Consider the following 23,450-nt stretch of genomic DNA (forward strand, 5'->3'; position numbering starts at 1 on the left):
TCTGATCTGATCAGTTTGCGGAGTTGGAGCCCCAGCCCCCAGCCCCAGTTTTAGTATTGCCAGCGGCAGCTTATAGATGTTTCTGCAAGGCCAGCAGCCGGCTCCCACCTACCCCGGGAGAGAAGATCGCTCCAAGACAGTGAAAGCGTCCCTGCTCTCAGTGCAAAGTCCATCCTGCGACCTCACGGGAGTAACCGGGCCTTAACTTTTTTTTTTTTTTTTTTTGGGCGCTTGTTTGGCCATCATTTTTTCTCATCCACCTCCCCATCTCCGCTACCGTTTTGCTTGTGGGGTGGGGGTGTCTTTTGTTTTCCGGATCGTCCGCCTCGCCCTCTGGCCGCTCCATGGCTCCCTTAGCCGAAGTCGGAGGCTTCCTGGGCGGCCTAGAGGGCCTGGGCCAGCAGGTGGGCTCGCACTTCCTGCTGCCTCCTGCCGGGGAGCGGCCGCCTTTGCTGGGCGAGCGCCGGGGCGCGGCGGAGCGAGGCGCCCGCGGGGGCCCTGGGGCGGCGGAGCTGGCGCACCTGCACGGCTTCCTGCGCCGCCGGCAGCTCTACTGCCGCACCGGCTTCCACCTGCAGATCCTGCCCGACGGCAGCGTGCAGGGCACCCGGCAGGACCACAGCCTCTTCGGTACGTACGGGCGCCCGCATCCCGCGCTCCTCCCTGCTCGCCTGCTGAGCGACTCCGGCTTGCGCGGGGCCGGGAGCCCCAGAGACCCTTAGGGTGCCAAGTGCGGGCTGGGACTTACGGGACCCCGGGATTTTGCTTGTCCGCCGGCCTCTGTGTTCTCCGGCAGGCCTGCTGCTCCAGACGCTGGAGGGGGCGGGAGGGGAGAGGGGGGTGCTCCGCCCGCACCTGGCTGCCTGGGACGCAGAGCCCTGGACTCGGGGCCACATCTTTCCCGCAATTCTTACCTCGCAGTTTTTTTTTTTTTTTTAATCCCTATTATTTTCACCTGCGCCCCCCACGTTCCCCCCAGTAACTGTCCACTTAACAAAAGTTAACAACAGAAAACCTTCCGCTTCTTTCGACCTGCCCTACAGCCAGGCAGTTGATGATGCTTTATGGTTACTGCTCAAAAATAGGAAACGAGCTTTTACTTGTCTACCTAGAGCACCACACATGTTGAGCAGGTAACAGATTAATTCTCCGTGGGCACCATCGCTCCTGTCAGGCTCACCTGCCTGCAGTTCTCTGCGCTGTTAAAGTTTGGTGAGAAACAAACAAACAAAAAGCTTATCGGGCTACAGAGCATGCCCAGTCCCTTAACCAAGATCCTCTTTAGAAATTATGGAATCCTGAAGCAAAGATCTTGATATTGACTATAGGTAAGAGGGAGTAGGGAAGCGAAAGAAGACATGGGTGGGAGCGCAAAGAAACGTTTCAGAATACCTCTAACAGTGCCTGGGAGCAGAAGGCGTTAAAAGAAAGAAAGAAAGAAAAAAAACCACTAAACAAAACCTGAATGATTGTTAAGGCAAATTGCTAAGAGACTAGATTGGGAAACCATGAAGTCTCTACTGTAATTCCTCCTTACTTAGCTGTGTGGCTAGCACGTGCTCTAACCAGTGAGCCTGAGTTTTCTTTTCTTGTCTGTACAATGATGGGGTTGAATCAGGTGATTCTTTTAAGATGCTCTTCTGTTCTAACAGCCCAGGATCTTTCCTCTACTGTGGAAGTGTTCATCATATTCGAGTTAACTTCAAGGGTTAACACTCTTGAAGGATTTTGATCATCCAAGTTGGAACTTCACTAGATAGAATCATTATATCTCTTTTTAAAGACTCCGTTTACCTGTCAGCAGCAATGTGAAAGGGCCTACCTAACATAATGTTACTTTTCCTTCTCCCTTCCTTAGCAGTGGAATTCTCTGAAGGGCCCTCTCTTGTCCTCATCCCTTGTTCTTATTTGGCTTTCCCTTTTTGACTTGAAGTCCTCATTAAAACTTTGGAAAAGTGTAAATCTCAGTTTGAGAGGGCATTTGTAACCCTAGATGTGGAAATGAGCATGTGGTGGTCATTTGGTAGCACTTAAAGGCTTAGAAAATTAACTTTTTAAACCCCACATGTTTGCAACTTCCACTGATCTCTTCCAAATTCCCATTGACTATGAGTCCAGAGTGTCATGACCTAGTGGCCAACCTTGGGGTCACTTTCAGAAAGTGGTTTCTAAATTGAAGAGGCTGAAATTCCACGTCTAAAGAACTTTGCTGACACCAGGTGGCTCAGTTCCCTCCTCTTGAGTAATTACTGCACTTCACTTGTTACAGAAAAACCCTCCAGCTACCAGAAAGGTTTAGAAATGAGGGCAAATGTGTTAATGCCTATAAGTAGAAAGGTAGAAGTTAAGCTTAGGTAATAGTCAGGCTCCCCTACCCGCCTACTCCTCTGATACATAGCAGTGGTGGTGGTGAGGTTACTAAATTCAACTCTTGTGACCCCATGGACTGTAGCCTTCGAGACTCCTCTGTTCATTAGATTTTCCAGGCAAGAATACTGGAGTTGGTTGCCATTTCCTTCTCCACGGCATCTTCCTGACCCAGGGATCGAACCCATGTCTCCTGCTTGGCAGGCGGATTCTTTACTGCTGAGCCACCAGGGAGGTCCATGTGATACATGGCGTAACTTCGGAAATTCTACTTTTAAGATACTTGTAATTTAACTGTGATCTCCCCAAAGTCAAGTAGTTGCTTCTCCTACTTTGTGTCTTTTTATAAGACGACTCTATGAGAAGAGATTAGTAAATATTTGTCGACTTGATAACATTCATTAAACTGGTATTTTATTCCATTCTTTAAGATACAGATGTTGCCTATCAGAATGACCATCTTAGTGGAAATTTTGTTTTTGCTAAAATTTTGTATGCTTATTTAGTAATTGCAAAAATATGACTTGGACTGATTTTTGTGCTGGGTTAAGTCACTCTATGGTGCAGGGGTACTTATAGGAACAAAATATTTACTGCTACAAAAAGGAAGGATACCCAGATTAGTATGGTAGCTTAAATGAGTAACCTCTAGAGTGCATTACAGTGCATCCTAGTGGCATTTGATAGCTAAAGCACCATAATTTACCACAAGGAAGTGTAGATGAGAAGAAAGTATATATTCGGCATGCATGTGTGTAATATTAAATGGACTTCCCAGGAGGCTCAGTGGTAAAGAGTCCACTTGCTAATGCAGAAGTGAGTTCGATCCCTGGGTCAGGAAGATCTTCTGGAAAAGGAAATGGCAACCCACTCCAGTGTTTTTGCCTGGGAAATCCCATGGACAGAGGAGACTGGCAGGCTGCAGGCCATGGGGTCACAAAAGAGTCAGGCATGACTTAGCAACTAAACAACAACAACAACAACAACATTATATGATTCTCTTTATCTTTGCCTTCTTTTCTTAGTTCTTCAATGATTGACTATGAAATTATTTATTCTCTCTAAAATTTATTTCTTTGTCATCAAAGTAAGAATTCTGAAAATGCTTACGGTGTACTATTTGAGATGTTTAAGTAGATAACATTTTTGATTATTTATAATTTGACCATAATTAAATAAAAAATTCATAATACTGTGTTTTAAAATTTTAAAACCACATCAATAGAATAAAAACAAAAGGTCCCAGTGAGGCTTAAAAAATTCCCTATCTGAGTTAGCTCCGTATTTATAATAGAGTTTTTCTGCACAGTAGTATAGTAGAAAGATTTTACCTAATACGTAAACATGGAATCATTACTTTAAAAAAAAGTTTAGCCTGAGATCAAACATATTCCTTTAAAGGCTTTTCCTTTCTTCTCCCCTATTCTCCATAGATTTGTCTGATGTGGTTGCATTGTGGGTTGACTCACCTGTTTATTATGATTTTTTTAAAGGCTGGCTTTGAAAATGATACCAGAAAGACAAAGTACGTCCAAGTCTTTTTATGGGACACTGGGCATTAGAAAATCTATCCAAAATCTGTGATTACCTCTAAAGGAAAGTTTTTCATGTCTACTCTTTGTTAAGGAATTAGCTTAGTTGCCACCTCATATTATAAATAAGAAAGACTTGTCAAATCTCATTTAAGAATCAAATGATTACAAATTACTGTGTGGTATACTATTTCCTTGTGGAGAAAAAGGATCAGAATTTAAAAGTGTGGCTAAAATCTTTAAGAGGAACATGAAAAGCACATAACCTTTTTCCTATCAGCTCCTATGAGCCACCACAAAATTATTTTGACTTTGTTATATGTATATGAGGCTTTGTATATCGTTTAATGAAGTTGAAGCTATTGAATATAATTATTCTAAGAATATATAAAATTGCTTGTCTTTCTGCAATTAACATGTTTTATGACAAGACAGCAGCATTATTTTAAGCTTAGACTTAAAGTGCAGGTGGTTTATGATTTAGTTGTGAGAAAAATGAATTCATTATAAGATCTGTTTTATTATTAATTTATATGGAAATGAAACTTTTATTGTACTTGAAAACTAGTTCTGCTATGCAGTCTAATCAGTTAATCAGTTCCTGTTCTTTGAAAGACAAGAGTGTCTTAATGTAAATCAGATACCTAAAGAGAGTTAAGTTACAAGTGAGCCACAGTACACTTTTCAATTTGAATGTAATATTCATTACAACTTCAAGTAATTATACATTGTAAGTATATCCTGGATGAAATTCCATCAATGTGCCTTCTTCTACCAGTGATGTTTTGGGTCTTTATTTTTGTTTCTAATAGAGATCACTGATGAGCTTGGTAGTAAGTTTAATTTTCCTCTACTTCCTACCTCTCTATCAGTTATCATAATGGCTCTCCTCTGGGGTCTGTGTCATCCTACTATATCTGTTTTCTCCTCTCAGCCTTGGGCAAGCCACTTACAGGAAATCTGGCAGTATATTGTTGCTGTTAGATCCTTGTTAGGTCTAGTGTTCTACATGATCTCCTAATAGTTTGAAAGAGCTCCTTTGAGCTCTTAAGAATCTATGTTTAGAGCTTAAGCATCTATGTTTCTGCCAATGAATGAATTAGGATCTGGGCAGAACAGAGCCCTTCATATAAGCAAATAGCCAGATTTTGTATTTTCCCTTGGCCTTGGTAGTATCATGTGTCCAAACAGAAACTTGTAGTACAATAAATCAAGAAATGACTTAAGAGCAAGAGTTAAGCTAAATGGTACACATTTATACTGTCATGGATCTTAAGACAAGACGAAGGGGTGAAGGTATAAAGCTATTGAGGAAGGCAGTTCCAAGCATAGAAAGTCTGTCTATATACTTTTTCAGCAAAGAGTCTAAAGAGAAGAACAAGACAAAGACACTAGTCCAAAGGTTAGTGTGTGCCAAGGAAAAGAATGATGCAGAGGGAAGCATTAAGGGTTTTATTTGTTGTTGTTTTTGTTTAACTATAGTGTATTAATAGTGTTGAGTGGAGAGTTTTTGTACTAATTTACCTATTTGTTGTTGTTGCTCAATTCTGGAAAGTTTCTGAAAGTGAAATCTATTTGCATGTTAAATTCTTGGTATTTAGTTATCACATTTCATGAATTATAAAGTCATTTAACTTTTGAACCATAAAATTTATCTTTAAGAATCATGGGATGGGAAACAGCATATTATATAACCTGTAATTTTTGAAACTACTTTCTTGAAGCAGTGTTCCAAAGTATAAACACTGAATTAGGGCTCAGAAGATATGACTCCAAGTATCTGTTCTGTTAATTACAAATATCATTATCTTCAGGCAAACCTCAGTTTCTTTGTATGTAAAATGGAATAATAATATCTTCCATACTTATTTTAGGAGGTTGTTTTTGAGGACCAGATGGGAAAGTAAAAGTAGACGCCCTTTATGAACTGCTAAATACTAATGCATCCATATAAAGTATATTGGCTGCTGCTAGAAAAAAATTTACTTAGTTCATACTAAGCAAAAACAAAGCAAAACAATTAACAGGACATGGTTATAATTTGTGGAATCAAGGAGAATCAAGAATATCTCTATTATACACTAATTTATGGTAATAATAGCTTCGATTTATTGGTTGCCTAAAAATGTTAGTCCTTACCACTCTCCTGTAGGGAAGTATTTCACCCTTTTATGTATGAAGACATTGAAGTTCAAAAAAGACAAATGACTTATGTACTCAGACTAATCAGTAAGTTACTAAACTGGATTCAAACCCAGGTTAGTTTTGTTTGAAGTTTTATACCTTTAACGCTATATCACAATGAATGATTTTTTCTTTTTTTAGTTTTTTTATCTATAAAATGGGAGTTTCATCATAATGACAATTGTACAGCACTTTTCAGTTTATGAAGGACTTCCACACACAGTATTATATTTAGCAATTTGATCTACTTCTCTTTGGAAGATTTTCATTAGTTGTATGTTCTTTAATAAATGCAAATCATTGTTTTATTTATAAATTCAGGTATCCTGGAATTCATCAGTGTGGCAGTGGGACTTGTCAGTATTAGAGGTGTGGACAGTGGTCTTTACCTTGGAATGAATGACAAAGGAGAACTATATGGATCAGTACGTATTTTTTTTTTAATTACTGTAATTCATTAAATAATGACTATCCATTTTAAAGTAAAATAGCTACCAATAATGCATATCAGAAGAAATATATAAATACACATACTTAAGTAGAAATGAAAAATCTTTATCTTGATAAATTTCCATATGTTTAGATTGTAGTATAGCATTAATAACTCACTTCTACTTCTTAAACCCTAAACCTTTATTGCTTTTAGTTCACTAGTTCTTTCTGCCCATTATCCTGGGACCAGAGATAGGAAAATGAGAGCAGTTTCTTCTTGCCTTGTTAGATTCTTTACATTCATTTACTATAAATTTTCTCTACTCATTACTACCTTTGTAGGTAGGTAAGTATACATCACTGACTTGCTGACCTTTGCAATATAGGAAATGATATAATGAAATCTTACGATACTGTAAACAACAACAGACAATGGCAACACACTAGTTGAGCCATATCTGATATCTTGATAATTATAGTATCTGTGCTCTTGGAGTTGCATTGGGAAGTTTTTAAGCTCATCACTGGGGATAAGTGCACACATTTGTAGGTCTACCATAACTATTTAAAATATGGACATACTTTAAAAAATTTAAACTTTTCAGGTTCATATTTCATCAGTGTAAGATTTTTTTCTTTTCTTTTTTAAACGACAAAACAGCAACAACACAAGGATTAGAATAACAAGATAATATAAAGTTCAATCTGCAGTATGATGTAATCTTTATCTTTCACTGGTAACATTATCTATTTGCTCACAGTTTCTTATAATTGATTTAATTTTAAGAAAATTGTTACATTGTAAATGTGTGCCATTCCCTCCCATCATCTCACATGAAATTCCTTCTTAACGTCTAAATCTCTGTAGCTATTTCCAAAGAAAATTTAGCTTTTATGGTTTATCAGATGACACTATAGGGTACTTTCTTTTTTCTTAAAATCTCAACTGAGACCACAATGTACAGTTAGAATCTTAATATACACTGAGGAAAATTGGTTATCATATTTCAGTAAATGGTATTCCACTTAATATCTATCCTTTTAAAGGTAAAACTTGCCCTTCCTGGGCTTTCTGTCAGCTCAGAAGAAAGAGAAAGAATGCATTTTGTAATCTCATAAGAGTAGAATCACAACTGAAAGAGAAAAACAGTCACGTGGTGGCTCAGACGGTAAAGAATCTGCCTGCAATGCAGGAGGCCTGGGTCCATCCTGGGGTCAGGAAGATCTCCTGGAGAAGAGAATGGACAGCCACTCCAGTATTCTTGCCTGGAGAATTCCATGGACATAGGAGCCTGGTGGGTTACAGTCCATGGGGTTGCAAAGAGTCAGACACAACTGAGCAACTAACACTTGCACTTCAGTCTTCCCTCTTCATGTATGTGTCAGATTTAAAAAAAAAGCAACTTAGTCAATGTCTTGGGACAATATGCAGTCCATCTTGAAGTGACAACAAGTTACCAGGCTTTTACTACATTTGGTGCATTTACCAAATAGTAACATCCAGACCCAAGTTAATCGTGGGTATTGTATTAAATAATTAATTCCTAAAGGGAGGATATATGATTTGGAATGATGATCTTGAATTAGGAATTTGAATGTTAGCAATATTGACTTTAGCAATTTAGCAATTTGAATGTTAGCAACATCTTGAAATGTTTCAAGATGATAGTAGAGATTTATCCGTGTAGAACTTTGGCATCTAATGATGGAACAAGATAAACTACAAGTCTGTTTGGTGGTTATGGTGTAGGAATTGAGATAAAATGAAGCATGGCCAAATTTAGAATATTTATTAAGTACTGGGTTGGCCAAAAATTCATTTGAGTTTTCTGTAACAGCTTATGGAAAAAACCAAGTGAACTTTTTGGCCAACCCAATATTTGGAAATAAAATTGAAAATTGACATTCAACTTAAAGTTCTTTGAATTAAATAAACTGCTGGATGGAGTCACCTGGGAGAAAGAGTTCCAGGTAACATGGGAACTAAAACAGAACAAAGCAGAAACAGTTTATCCTTTCTCCTTCTTTGACAAGGATATAGTTATAAACAAAGAAATAAAAATATAAAAGCCGAGATTTTTCTAAGGAAATTTTCTTAAAAACATCATTTTTAATGGTAGCCATCTTCTCTCTTGTAGGAGAAACTGACTTCTGAATGCATCTTTAGAGAGCAATTTGAAGAGAACTGGTATAATACCTATTCATCGAACATATATAAACATGGAGACACTGGCCGCAGGTATTTTGTGGCACTTAATAAAGACGGAACTCCAAGAGACGGTGCCAGGTCCAAAAGACACCAGAAATTTACACATTTCCTGCCTAGACCAGTGGATCCAGAAAGAGTTCCTGAACTGTACAAGGACCTACTTATGTACAGTTGAAGGGGGTTGATGTCTTTACTGAAGAACCAATCTACAACTATTCTTTCTTGTTTCTGGTCTCATCATAAAATAGGAACCCAGGACAACATTCAGAATGTTATGGAGTCTGTTTTCCACTGAGATACTTGCTTTGGAAAGAATATTGAGAACAAGAAACAAAAAATATTTTCACTTGAACTAGGTCAAGATCTCTTTTTACAAGTGGATTTAGTTCCCTCGGGTACACGGCTCAGTGCTGACTCACAGATTGAAGCTGAAAATCTGTTCAACTGTGATCCTGGGAACTCAGCTGAGTTTGCTGCTGGTGCCTCACTTCTCTGGAGTATGTTTACTTTGAAGGTTACATTACAAAGAGATACTTCATGTTGAAGAGATGGGTTGACATAGTTGGCCAAGATTATTGCTATATAAATTCTAAGAACCTTTCAGGATTTTGCAGGTGATGACATTATATGTACAAAGTTGGGGTGAAATATGGACTAGGAAGCAGGCCCACACCAAGATGGACCGTTTTTTTTAAAGGATGGACCTATTTATACTTTTTCAGTTGGCAAATATTTATTATATATATTTATTTATTAAAGAGTATATTTTTTACTGGTATATGAAGATAATACGAAGAGGAGAAAAAACAACCAAAATTTCTTTATCGTGCCATTCCTTTGCTGTGATATCTTTGGCTGTCAAGAAGACTTTGTTATTGCTACACATTAAGCATAGAATAAGATCCTGAATTTCTTTTAAAAAATGAAGTATAGCATAGATTATATATTTTTTGCAATCAGTTGCCTTCGAAATGTAACATTGGTTTCTTTGGCCTAGAAAAATTCTGTATCAATTTGTATTGAATTCAACACACATTCAAAAAGGGAATTAAACACCGATACTTTAATGTTTTGGTGTCATTCCTTTTGAGGTGAAGTTATTCTATGTATATAACATATTTTTATGGTGACATAATTCTAAGTTCCTGAGAAAAATGTAATATTTAGAGAACTTCTAATGTTGAAAATTATTGGACATTATAAATCAGCTATGCTTACTTATTTTCTTGACTTAGTGTGGCAAAGCTCATTTCTTTTTACTCACTATGATCATAGACGGGGCTCCCTTGGTGGCTCAGATGGTAAAGCATCTGCCTGCAATGCGGGAGATCCAGGCTCGATCCCTGGGTTGGGAAGATCCTCTGGAGAAGGAAATGGCAACCCACTCCAGTACTCTTGCCTGGAAAATTCCATGGACGGAGGAGCCTGGTAGGCCATAGTCCATGGGGTCGCAAAGAGTCAGGCACAACTGAGCACCTTCACTTTCACATGATCATAGAAAGAATGAGGCTTAGTGGAACCACGGTTAGTAATAGTAGGGCCCCATCTACCTATCTGAGTGTGCCATCTTTTCCATTATATCTCCTAATTTGTCGTTTTACAATAGTCATTAAGCCTACTATACAGAAGGAAGTGGAGTCACTTAGTCGTGTCCGACTCTTTGCGACCCCATGGACTGTAGCCTACAAGGCTCCTCTGTCCATGGAATTTTCCAGGCAAGAGTACTGGAGTGGGGTGCAAGATACTGTTAAAAACTAAGGAAAATACAGTAATCAAGACAGAAGTGGGTCCTGCTTCATGAAGCTTGTTATCTAGTAGGGGAAACTGACACAGTAATGGTGAATTGTGATGTACTCTATGAAAAAAACAAGGTTCAGACAGAAAAAAAGAGAGGATAAACTTAGATAGGATGGGTCAGAGGCTTTTCTAAAGAGCTGACATTTCTTAAAGGATAAGGCTAAGATGGGGCTTCCCTGGTGGTTCAAATGGTAAAGAATCTGCCTGCAGTGCAGGAGACCTGGGTTTGGTTGATTCCTGGGTCAGGAAGATCCCTTGGAGAAGGGAATAGCTACCCATTCCAGTAATCTTGCCTGGAGAATCCCGTGGACAGAGGAGCCTGGCAAGTTACAGTCCATGGAATTGCAGAGTCAGATATAACTGAGTGACTCACACTTTCACTACATTTCTTTCAAGAGAAGATTAAAAAGCCACGATGGAAGAGGAAACAGTGAGTTTGGAGTCCTTAAAGCAAGAAAGAACTTTGTGGCTGCTGCTGAGTAACCAACTGGGAGAGTGGCACACACAAACTTATAAAACCACACAGATACAATCCTGTAGTTTTTATTTGCTCCTACCCAGCCGTTACCACCCTCATGCATGGCGGTCATCACTGGGGATGTGGTAATAATCACAGAGACAGCTCCCACCAGTTAGAATGCAGAAGCCTTGTAAAACAGACTGCTGGGCTCCAGCCCCACCGTTTCTGATGCATGTGTCTGAAAGGGATCCTACAAACGTGCATTTTTAACAGGGTCCCAGGAAACATTGATGCAGTTGGTCCAGAGACCATACTTTAAGAATCACTAGTCTGGAGCAGGGTTTTTCAAACTTCAGTGTACATGTAAAAACACCTGAGGATCTTGTTAAAGGACAGATCTGTTAAACTAGGTCTGGGTTAGGGGATGGAGAACTGAACTGTTGTATTCCTAACAATATCCCAGCTGATGCTCGATACGGTCATACCGCATATTACGCTTTGAATGCAAGACTGACTGTTGCTTTAATGTTCTCTAGAGTAGTCTTGCCTGGAGAATCCCAGGGACAGAGGAGCCTAGTGGGCTGCCATCTATGGGGTCGCACAGAGTCGGACATGACTGAAGCGACTTAGCAGCAGCAGCAGCAGCAGAGTTATTCCTATTGGTTCATCCTCTCATGACTTGAATACATTAATGGTGGTGTGTGGCATGATGGTAGAAGTTCCTCACATACCTTTAATAAAGCTATATGGGAACGTGTGTGTGTGTGTGGCTGGAGGAGTAGTGCGTGCACTTGTGTGCATACAGTGTAAGAGGCAGCAATATAGCTTAAAATCTATTGCTTTCATAAATGTAAAAAATGGTTTAGCAGTAATATTTTCATAATAGTCATAATAAAACAATTCCCATTTATTTTTATTTGTCAGTAATAAACTAATTTTGTTTCAGTGCTGAACATCTATATTGAAAGCATGTGTCCCAAAGCAAGCATTATGCAAGTATTTCAAATCATCAAATCAATCCCGGTGTCTAAACTTATAGCTGTGGAGGAAGTCTTATAAATTTAAAGAGAGAATCCATTGTTCAAAGATGGCTCACAATGAATATCCTTACTCAATCAAAATTTCTTCTTTTTTAAGATATAACAGGAATATAAGTTTAACATTTTTATGGTGATAACTACCTGTAGAAATTTGGGATATGAAGTATGATTGAGGCAATGATGTTACAAACTTTCAGATAACTAAAAAGTCACTGTATCTTGCATTCTAATTCTACTTATATATTGGCATGTCTTCCTATGTCAGAAAAACAATTTGTATTTACTGAATTTATATTACTTGAAGAAATGATCTGTTTTCTTAATACGTTTCACTTGATTTCACCTGATATTCCTAAATGGAAGTAGCTGCTACTGCTGCTAGGTCGCTTCAGTCGTGTCCGACTCTGTGCGACCCCATAGACGGCAACCCACCAGACTCCCCCGTCCCTGGGATTCTCCAGGCAAGAACACTGGAGTGGGTTGCCATTTCTTTCTCCAATGCATGAAAGTGAAAAGTGAAATAAAATGGAAGTAGAGTGTGAGCATATTAATTCATACATGGAAGGATAAGAATAATTTGGTCTTTTATCAAATTAATATTTTGAAAATAATTTTATTCTCAGAATGCTTGGGGGAAATTTTGCCCATTAGTCATCCTCTTCTTTATTTTAAATGTTTTATTGTGTGTGTGTGTGTGTGTGCCTGCTAGTCGCTCAGTCATGTCCGACCCTTTGTGACCCCATGGACTGTTGCCCGACAGGCTCCTTTATCCGTGGAATGAGCCAGGCAAGAATACTGGAGTGAACACTGGAAGAATACATTTCCTTCTCCAAAATGTTCTGTTAGAAATCATTTACTAATTTACATTTTCCATTCTTTCTTGCTTGGAATGTTAATCATCATTTGCAAAATTTACCTGCAGTAATGATAAAAGAACATATGTAAATCAACTTGCATTAACATCTACTTGCTAAAATAAAACAGATTGATCTCTTTCCTGCTTGCGTATTCCCCACAGGTCCCAGCCATTGCCCTGCATGACTAGATATAACTAATACTTGGAGACCAAGGTTCTTCTCTTTAGGAAAAGTGTTTCTTAGAAGAAGCAGTGTACCTTAGGCATCAGTAAAGGCGCCCTTGCCATGGGATGGCTTCCAGTTGAGCAGCACACTTCTGTGAAGGGCAGTACTCTATCCTGATGCTACCACTTCCATTTAACAGTTGAGCTCTCATTTGCCCATCATTCCTGGAGAGTGTGTGGGTATCAGATATAATCAAATTCATGGTGGTGACAAAAGGACTTGCTATTCTCTCTTTGGGTTGCTCTGTTTTAATGCTGCTGCTGCTAAGTTGCTTCAGTCGTGTCCGACTCTGTGTGACCCCATAGACGGCAGCCCACCAGGCTCCCCCATCCCTGGGATTCTCCAGGCAAGAACAATGGAGTGGGTTGCCATTTCCTTCTCCAATGTATGAAAGTGAAAAGTGAAAGTGAAGTCGCTTAGCCGTGTCCGAGTCTTAGCGACCCCATGGACCACAGCCTACCAGGCTCCTCCATCCATGCGATTTTCCAGGCAAGAGTACTGGAGTGGGGTGCCATTGCCTTCTCTGTCTGTTTTAATGATGGACCAATAAGTGGCTGGCAACTGATCTGTACTCAGAAATGAAAACACTATTTGACAGACATTACACATTTGTCGTTTCCTTGGGGCATGCCAATAATTCCATGCCATCAGATCACTGGAGAGTCCACTGGAGAGTCATGTCTGGGTTATATAGGATGAGAGGTTAGAGAGTTTCCTGTGTAATCTTTAAAAAACTTGCCTTTCAGGAGGCCATGTGATCTAGTTATGATACTGCAGGATCATATCCCACTGGGTCAGTATCCATACCTTTCTTTGCATCCTGTTTAGTGATGTGGGTTTCAAGGACAAACATTGTGTTCCGTTCAGCGCATAATTAATTTTTTTCAAAACAACAACATTCCCAGAAAAGTTACTGCTTTGGCAAATGGTCTTTGAATTTAGTTTTTCTGTTAAATTGTTTTACCATTTTTAGTCATAAACTGATAAGGAAAGGAAGAGCCTCAAATACAGTTATTTCTCACTGTTATCCAGTGTGCTATAAAATGAATACATTTTCTATTTGAATAAAATGAAGACACCTGTTTAAAATTTACCATATGAGATGATAAAACAGTGTTAAAGAATTTATGGTATAGTAGGATGATAAATGGAGAAGGCAATGGCACCCCACTCCAGTACCCTTGCCTGGAAAATCCCATGGATGGAGGAGCCTGGTGGGCTGCAGTCCATGGGGTCGCCAAGAGTAGGACACGACTGAGCGACTTCACTTTCACTTTTCACTTTCATACATTGGAGAAGGAAATGGCAGCCCACTCCAGTGTTCTTGCTTGGAGAATCCCAGGGATGGGGGAGCCTGGTGGGCTGCCATCTATGGGGTCACACAGAGTTGGACATGACTGAAGTGACTTAGCAGTAGCAGGATGATAAAGGTATAATTTTGGCCAAATGAAGCAAATTATATTGATGATCAAAATGAACAGGGATCTAAAAGAATGCATTTGCTACATCAGTGACACAGATTACTAAACGGTTAATTCAATGTCCATCTCTATTTTCGACCAGTCAAACCAGGGTATAAGGGGTAAGTGGTATATGGGATTAGCCCCAATTTCTCCAACACCCTATATAGCTCCAGTTTCTTTAATACCCTATATAATTTGGCATAGACCTACTGCACTTCCATATGATTCCACATTTGCAACAGTGTTGTTCCAGAGGTTCTCATTTGGCAGGTCCAATTTTGGGGACCCTACTCTTTAACCTTTTGAAAGCTCTTTACATCCCTAGAACTTAATGAATCTCTTGCAATTACACACTCGGAGAGGAAATACCACTCCAGGAAAACTTTTGTGGCCCCCTGTGTCCAGCTGGGCTTCCCAGGTGGCTCAGTGGGTAAAGATCTGCCTGCAATACAGGAGATGCAGGCAGATGTGGGTTCAATCCCTGGGTTGGGAATATCCCCTGGAGGAGAATATGGCAACCCACTCCAGTATTCTTGCCTGGACAACCCCATGTACAGAGAAGCCTGACGAGCTACAGTCTATGGGGTTGCAAAGAGTTGGACAAGACTGAAGCAACTGGGCATACACGCTGTGTCCAGCCATTATCACAACTCAGCAACCTTAGCTACTTCTCTTCTATACCCTTCGATAGTCAAAACAATTTCTCTCCTTGCATTCAAATTTCCAGAATTAGTGTTATATTTGATCCTGTATCTAAAAGTACCTGAGATTCTTGAATATTATCCTTTGTTCAAAATAAGTCACAGAGTTTAAAGTCTCTCCAGGTCGATCTAATGTTTTAATGGACTGGACGTTAAGGACTTTGGAGCAATTTGTCCTTCCCTTTGAGAGACTGGGCCTGATCTCCAGACTTTAGTGCCAGGGTTCTTAAATTAAGAAAGATCAGAAGAAATCAAAGGAGATGCTTTGGAAGGTGTCCTTTGTTTTTCATGTGCAGGGAGCTTATCCTCAGGATTTACGAAGTCCTTGTCTCAGTGTTCCCTCTCTTGGCTGGGCTCCCAGTGATCGTGAAGTGGCTTGTTGCTATCTGTGTGGAGGGTTTGCCAAGGTTGTTGCCATGGCTGCCGTGCCCGCAAGTTTAGCTGATTCTTCTGTCCTATTGATCTCCTCTGAGTCTTAGCAACTTGCCAGCGTTTCTCTTGTGAACTGGGGGATGTGATTCCAAATCTAATGGCCTTTTCTCTTAGCTTACAGGGAAATTGTTGTGCACACAGTGGGCCCAATCAAAATTCATCTTTTCATTAGACCATTCTCCAGAATTTCCCATGAAATTCATGCTTCCATAAAAAGCTTTTGGGAATTAGGAATGTAATCTTCTGGGATAGACTCAAGATGCCTGTTTCTTTGCATTTTGTCATAATCATCTGGATTTTTAGGTTCACCTGTCCTCTTGGTCAGGATAGTCCCTATTGAAGTTCTTTCTTTCTAGTCTCCTTGATCCCTTGCTTATCAGTTTTGCAAGGTGAGATTGCTCTACTATTCCTTGCAAATCACCTCATCTTGGTTTTCAAGCTTTCCCTACCCATAGAAACAAAGCACCAATTTCAAAGTGTTGTCCATCTTTTCCTCTCACATAGTATATTCACCACCTCTTGAATTGTGGTAAAATGTGTGTAACACTAAATTTACCTTTTTGAAAGTTAAAAAATGTACAATTCCATGACATTAAGTATGTTCATATTGTTTGTGCAACCATCCCCACCTTTCAACTCCAGAATTCAGCTGAAACTCTGATTCATTGAACACTAACTCCCCATTCCCTTCTCCTCTTAGCCTCTGGCAACTACCATTTACTTTTTGCTTTTATGAACTCAACTGCTCTAAGAACCTCATATAAGTGGAACCATACATTATTCATCCTTTTGTAACTGGTTTATTTTACTTAACATAATGTTTTCAAGGTTCATCTATGTTGTACCAGGTGCCAGATTTTTTAGGCTGAATAATAATTAATTGTATGTATATATCATATTTAGTTTAGACATTCTTCTGATCATAGACACTTGGATTGTTTCCACCCCTTGTCTCTCTTGCAAAACTGCTATGAATATGGGTGTACAAATATTTATTCAAGCCCTACTTTCATATATTGATCATCCTTTAAACAATTTTTACAAGTGTTAAAATTTTTTATTGCAGTATAATTTACATAAAATAATTCCAAGGTATTAAGCACAGTGTTTTATGGCTTTTGACATATATATACACACCTGTGTAACCCCCATTACACTCATAATATGGAATATTTTCATCAGGCCAGAGTGTTTCTTGTTGCCCATTTGCTCAAGGAAGCCACTCACTGATTTGCTTACTGTCACTACAGATTAGCTTTCATTTTCTAGAATGTATGTATCAGAGGTATCTTTCTCCTTATTGCCGAGTAGAACAAGTTCATTGCAAGGCTAGAACACAGTTTTGTTTTTCTATTTGGGAGGTTATGGACATCTGGTTGTTTCCAGGGCTATTACAAATAAAACTGCTATAAACATATATTTTTCATTCTCTGGGATAAATATCTAGAGTGAAATTGCTGATTTATATTTTTAATACAAAGCCAATCAGTGACCCAAAGTGATTGTACCATATTACATTTAAAAGAACATCATGTAAGAGTTCCAGAAGTTCTACTAGGTTGCCCAAAAAGTTGATTCAGGTTTTTCCATAACCTTACGGAATACATGCTCATTCACATTTGGTCTGATTAGTCTTCCAAGTTTTAGAAATTTCAGTGATATATCAGGTTTTTAAGTTGCATATTATTTGCCTCTAAATGCACTTTAATTCCATAGTAACTTGTGACATGGACCCTATTTTCAGCTCATTTGTCATCTATGTATCTTTTTCAGTAAAGTATTAGTTCAAACGTTTTGCCTAAACTTATTGTTATTTATATTATTGAGTTGTAAGAGTTCCCTGTATCTTCTAGCTACAACATATATTTTGCAAATATTTTCTCTCAGCCTGCGGTTTATGTTTTCTTTCATTACCAGGGTCTTTTGATGAGCAAAGGTTTTAAATTTTAATGACATCAAATTTATGAAAAATTTTTTGTTCATGCTGTTTGTTTAGTAGCTAAGAAATCTTTGCCAGACTCAAAGTTACTAAAGATTTCTCCTGCGTTCTTAAGTTTTTTATAGCTTAAACTCTTACGTTTAGATCTATGATCCATTTTGAGATTATTTTTGCCTGTGAAATTTTTACAATTTTATTCATTTTGTTTGATGAAAGACTAATTCTTCAAGAATCTAAAAACAGACCAGATGTGTTTTGCTGTGAACACTTTGTAGAGACAAAGTGGAGGTGGAAGTTTAATGAAATAAAGAAAAAAAAAAACCAAAAAGAATAAATCAGTACAGTGATGGAATGCAAAAATTCAGACATTCTGTGGAGGGTTACTTTCCTTCCATTAAGAGGCCCATAAAAAGGCACCAACTGATATCCATTGGAGGAGTCAGCAGAAGCCATGTTTTCCCCACCCAGGTGATAGGTTTTTGCTGCTAGATCCTCACTGGCTCCCTTCCCTTTGGCCTGAGATGGCAGGGCAGTACAAGGGCCTTGAAGGAGCCCAACGTGACTCCTCATTTACAGAACCCCCATCATCCTAACCCTCGGCTCTTCGTCCTCCTCATCTTCGGCATCACGTCATCGTCGTAAAGTTGTCATAAAGCAAATCTGAGCTGCTGTCACTGGAAGGCCCGCTAGTGCTGGTGCAGCGTCCTGTCAGGGCCGCGAGGACCTTCACTCCATCCTCTAATGCTTTCGCTTTAGTGGCTGAAACCTGCTTCCTAACGATTTCAGCATATTCTTTGTCTTCTCCTTTACTGTCCTCCCTTTCATGGACAGAACCGAAGCATCCATCTTGGTTGTGGAGAAGTGTCGGGCTCATGAAGCAACTGGGACTACGCTTAACGGGACAGTCCTGAGAGTTTGAGGGCAGTTCTCCACTCCAGAGGGGCGTCTACAGGCGGATGAAGAGGTGAAACGTATCCGTCTCCATCCTCTCAAACGTTGCGATGCCTCACTTTGGTCGAGGATCTGAAGGTAGGTGGTGACTGTGGTTAGTCACTGGGAACCTTACTGTGCGCCTTGAAGTAGCTGTCTTCGGAGGGGGTGTGAGGCCGTCGGAGGAGGGCAACCTCCCAGGTGTAGAGGTCGGATTCACTCCTCGGGGTGATGTGGCACCTTCCTCAGCTTTCTCCTGCGGGGATTTCCGCTCGAGCCTCAGGGCCTTCTGGGAACGGGTCATTACGGCGGTGGCGGCGGCGGCAGCGCCGGGCTTCGGGTCTTCACACCCTGGCCAGGAAGACCAGGATCCTCTGGACCGTGGGCCAGGCTGCTGCGAGATCCTGTCTTCACAGCCCGAAGGCCCGCACCAGGCTCTGGAGGCCGCTGGGCCGGTCGAAAGGGCGGCAGGCTGGGTGGGGGGGAAGGGTGGAGAGAATTCGAGAAATTCCCTGGGGGTCCGGACTTCCTCCCCTACCCCCAACCCGGAAGGGGACTCAGGTTGGGGGTCGCGAGAGAGGAGGCTCAAGCGGAGGAAGTTGGCGGAATGTCGGTGAGGAAAACGCCAGGCCCTGCTGCCCTGTCCTGGAATTTGATATATGTCAAATGTATCAAATCAAATACATTTTGTGTACATTTCAGGTAAAGAAAGATACTTGAGGACTTATTTACTTGCTACTTCATTTAGGAAAAACTGCGAGTATTAATCCCAGGAATAAGTTTCAGATACGGATTTAACGACAGTGCATTGTGTAGATTCATAAAAATGTCCTGAGATTGTACCATGCTCTGGGGCAGCAGTCCCCAACCTTTTTGGCATCAGAGACTGGTTTCATCGAAGAAACGTTTTCTGTCGTTGGGGGGGGGTGGGGGGGTGGTGAGGGGTGATTAGGGGATACTTCAAATGGGGTAAATTTTTTTGTGCACTTTATTTCTATTATTATTACATCAGTTCCACCTCAGGTCATCAGGAGGTTGGGGACCGGAGTGCTGGGTCTCCCACTCTGTGCCTGAGATTCATTCAGAAAATGTAATCCAGGTGGGTTCTTTAGACTCTGAGATAGAGTTTAGAGAATAGGATGTTTATTAGGCATTGTTTCAGACCCCCATGGACTGTAACTCACAAGGCTCCTCTGTCCATGGGATTTCCTAGGCAAGCATGCTGGAGTGGGTTGCAATTTTCTTCTCCAGAGGATCTTCCGGTACCAGGGATTGAACTTGTCTCCTGCATTAGCAGGCGAATTCTTTACTGCTGAGCCACCAGGGAAGTAACAATGCAAAATCTCAATGATACTGTAAGAAACAAACAGGTAGTAATGTGTCCTCTGGCCACAAGAAATCATTAATCTGTAGAAATTCCAGGGGAAAAATTGTAAACTAAAACCCTCACCAAACAAACTGTAAATGACAAGCAACATTTTAATTTCATCTAATATTATTAAATTTAACATTTTTCATTGAATAGTTACCATGTGTTCTTAGTTATTAAGACACCACAGTTGCCCTTGGGTAAAACAAGTGTGGGAGCAAAAGGCAAAGGAATACGACTGGGGAGGAGATGTTGGGAATAAGTCTGAGCAGAAATGTTGTCAGACTTGGTCATTTTGTTTGAGCGGAAGCTAAAATTGCCCAACTCACTGTTGTGGGTTCGCTGATGCTTTATGCTAGTGCTTGGGGATGGGGGTGCTCTGTTGCTGGATGGGGGTCACCACAGGAAGTGGGGCTGTTTGTTTCTGAAAGGGCTGGCAACACCTGGGCAGCTGGAGCCATAAATTCTTCCTCACAGAGGCCTGTAGAGGATGAATCTCCATTGTCCATCACAACCTACTTGTTGTTGCTCAAATCCACATTTTCATGGAAGTGATATGACTGGTGTATATCCGTGTCATTGGACTACCTTATGCCTGCTGTGCTGTGTGTGGGTTCCTATGCAGGTAAAACAAACTCTTGGTTAGTGATGCTGGCTGAGACTCTGAGGGCAGGAAAGGCAAGCTATACCAAAAATAGGTCTGTTCCTATCTGAATCAATCACAGGTCTTTTAAAGGTGAAAGGAGCTCACTATAGGCAAATTGCTATCAAATGGACAGATGGTCTCCTTAAAGAATGGTGCCATGATATGGGCTCTGTTAGTCTTTGTTGCTTGCAAATTGGACATTTATCGATGGCAGTAGCTCGATTCATTATGGAGAGTGGGAGCCCCTGCTTCTGGGTGACACCTAACCTCTGTCTCTGTCACCAGCGCCACTTCCTAATTAATACGTTAATATGTGTTAATACGCTAGGACACCAGCGAGAGCTTGCTGTCACTAGTTGACTTATTCTATCTACTTAATTGTTTAATGCCACTTCCATGTTGGGAACTCTTGGATTTATTTTTTCCATATGCCTTATTTTTGAAACTCTTGGACTGATGTTAACTTTTAATACCAAGATTTTCTCATTTTATATCCACTCCCATTTAACATACACTATATTTCTTTCTGCCAGATCTATTTTTGATCTTCCAATCATTTTTCTTCTATGATTTTGATCAGCTAGCCAGACTACCTGTGAGTCCTAATCCCTGTAAACTTCTTTTGTCTAATGTTCTAATCTCTGAAAACTTCTTTTGTCACAGTCAGAAGGTGACCAGAGATGCACTGTCTCAAACTCTGCCAATTGGGAGAACCTCCCCTGAATTAGGCTATAGTGGCTTGCATCCATACTCTGAGCTGACTCATCTGTAAACCAAGCTTGGGCATTTTCATCCTCAATCAGCTCATCCTCAGAGATCCCCTTTCTGGGCCATGAGATTATGCTGAGGAAGTGGTGCTATTGCAACAGTGGTGGATGACCAGAGTCTGGGCTATCTGAGTTTATGGCAAAGTGGGGATTTGGCTCATGAATTCTTATGTCCCATGGTTGGGCTTTGTACCATGCAGAGAATGGCATTTCAGAAGACATATATCTATTGCAAATTGTGTGATCTTGCGCCAGTATTTCCCACTTGGCCTTCTCCTAGATTTCACATGGTGTTTTTCCCTAGCACTGATATCTTTAATAAAAGAGAGTCTATTGGCTCAAGGGGCCAGGTACAGCTTGGACCTAACCGTAGGCATTCCTGCTTATTTGGTCATATTCTTAGTTGCTCAGTGGCATCTATGATTTGATTTGATTTTAACTCTGTTACTTTTTAACAGCATATTTGAAGAGCTGTGAACCAGGGTCAGAACGAAATGCCTTCATAGTGCAGCATCTCTAGCTGAACTGTCATGGGAGACACCTGAGATGGATTCTAGAAAGGGTTGTTTCTACTCTGTGGTTCCTGAGGTTGCTCTCTATTGCTCTCAGTAAATTAGAAATGATCCTATCCATAATGAACATCCTGATGGGGTGGGTGTTTAAGAGGATTGGAGTAGAAAGAGTGGTATAAAAGAGAGAGTAAAGAGGTGGCAGAAAGTCCTCTGATGAGCTGTTTGCTCAAGCCTGCAAACGATGTTTCTTTTGTATTTTCACTTCTTAGAGAGGTAAGACTGCATCCATGTCTTCTGGTTTATTAACACATTAATAAATGTAAAGTAAAAATGTAGAAATGGTGAAACATAGATGCCTTTCCTTGTAAGAAGAGGAAAATATGTACTATAGGTAGTATGTAGTACTTTATGTTCTATTTAATCTAAGTAAAAACATTAGAATTTTTAGAGCTTAAAGATAGCTTTCATCTAGGTCAATCTCTCCATTTTATAAATGAGGAAAATCTTTTATTGACTCTTTTCAGTAAAGTCATGAAACATTTCGTTGTTCATAAGTTGGTAAATGTATCCATATGCTTTCATAAGGTTCTTTTGTGATTTTGGCCAGCAATGATGAAATTAGTATGTTTTGATCTTTGTGCAAGTTGTTCAGAAGGAACTTAAAAGAAGTATTTAGGAAAATCCAAGTGCTGAAACATTTAAGATATGCTTTATGGTCTCAGTTTTGTGTGATTGTCAGCCAGGAAGTTTTCTGATTAAGACGGCTTGCCAATTTCCTGCCAAATACATTATTTATTACACTAATGGGGATTTCCTATTTGAGACGTTAAAGACAAAATGCTACTAATATTATTTCCCTTAAAATAATTAACATAGATCAATTGATGCAGGCTAATAAATTAAAATGAAGAACAAGACAGTGGTCCAAAAACACAGGAGTATTTTATAGTATATACATACTGAAATAAACTAGATTTCTTTGGATTAGAGATTTTTCATTCATTATTGATAGTGAAAATTGAAGCTGAATACTAATGAATTTGGGTTTTTTTGGGTATAATTCTTTGTAAGAATAAAATAACTTTCAGTGAAGACTAAATTATGTTGGATTAAAATGGCATTAGGATTAAGAAATTATGTGCACAGATTTTGGAATTTTGAGGAGCTCAACAGTAAAGAATCTGCCTTCCAAGCAGGAGACGCAGGTTCTTTGCCTAGATCAAGAAGATCCCCTGGAGAAGGAAATGGCAACCCACTCTAGTATTCTTACCTGGGAAATCCCACAGACAGGGGAGCCTGGTGGTCTACAGTCTATGTGGGAACAAAAAAGTTGAACACGACTTAGCGACTAAACAACAATTTCCCCCCCAAACTATAAAGAAATGTCTGCATACTCGTGTGTGTGTGTTCTTATAGTAGTAACTAAAAAAGGAGATGGGTTCCAAGCATTGAGTAAAGAATAAATACATATAGTAAATTAGCATTCTAAATTATACCTCATTTTCATCAGACAGCAAAAGCATGAAACAAATTTTAATAATTACACATTTGTAATTTGTTTGTAAAATTAAAATACATTTAAAAATTA

General features: G+C 39.8%; 1 protein-coding gene and 1 pseudogene across 1 annotated transcript; one reads left to right on the forward strand and one right to left on the reverse strand.

The window, feature by feature from the left end:
• The first annotated feature begins 344 nt into the window (after window positions 1–344).
• Window positions 345–8,899, forward strand: FGF20 (fibroblast growth factor 20). Its single transcript, XM_052661505.1, has 3 exons — window positions 345–630; window positions 6,405–6,508; window positions 8,654–8,899. Exons 1-3 carry the CDS (start codon window positions 345–347, stop codon window positions 8,897–8,899), a joined length of 636 nt encoding a protein of 211 aa, XP_052517465.1.
• Window positions 8,900–18,131: 9,232 nt separating this feature from the next.
• LOC128068176 (ubiquitin-conjugating enzyme E2 R2-like) lies at window positions 18,132–18,872 on the reverse strand (annotated as a pseudogene).
• Between the last annotated feature and the right edge of the window lie 4,578 nt (window positions 18,873–23,450).

Source organism: Budorcas taxicolor, chromosome 24 (genome assembly GCF_023091745.1).
Source record: "Budorcas taxicolor isolate Tak-1 chromosome 24, Takin1.1, whole genome shotgun sequence".
In the NCBI taxonomy this organism is placed as follows: domain Eukaryota; kingdom Metazoa; phylum Chordata; class Mammalia; order Artiodactyla; family Bovidae; genus Budorcas; species Budorcas taxicolor.

What these genes read in the sequence shown, in the direction of transcription:
- FGF20 (XM_052661505.1), top strand. Translation starts at nt 345, where the DNA reads ATGGCTCCCTTAGCCGAAGTCGGAGGCTTCCTGGGCGGCCTAGAGGGC. An exon ending in GCAGGACCACAGCCTCTTCG is followed by an intron (nt 631 to 6,404) that starts GTACGTACGGGC and finishes TTATAAATTCAG; the next exon opens with GTATCCTGGAATTCATCAGT. An exon ending in AAGGAGAACTATATGGATCA is followed by an intron (nt 6,509 to 8,653) that starts GTACGTATTTTT and finishes TCTCTCTTGTAG; the next exon opens with GAGAAACTGACTTCTGAATG.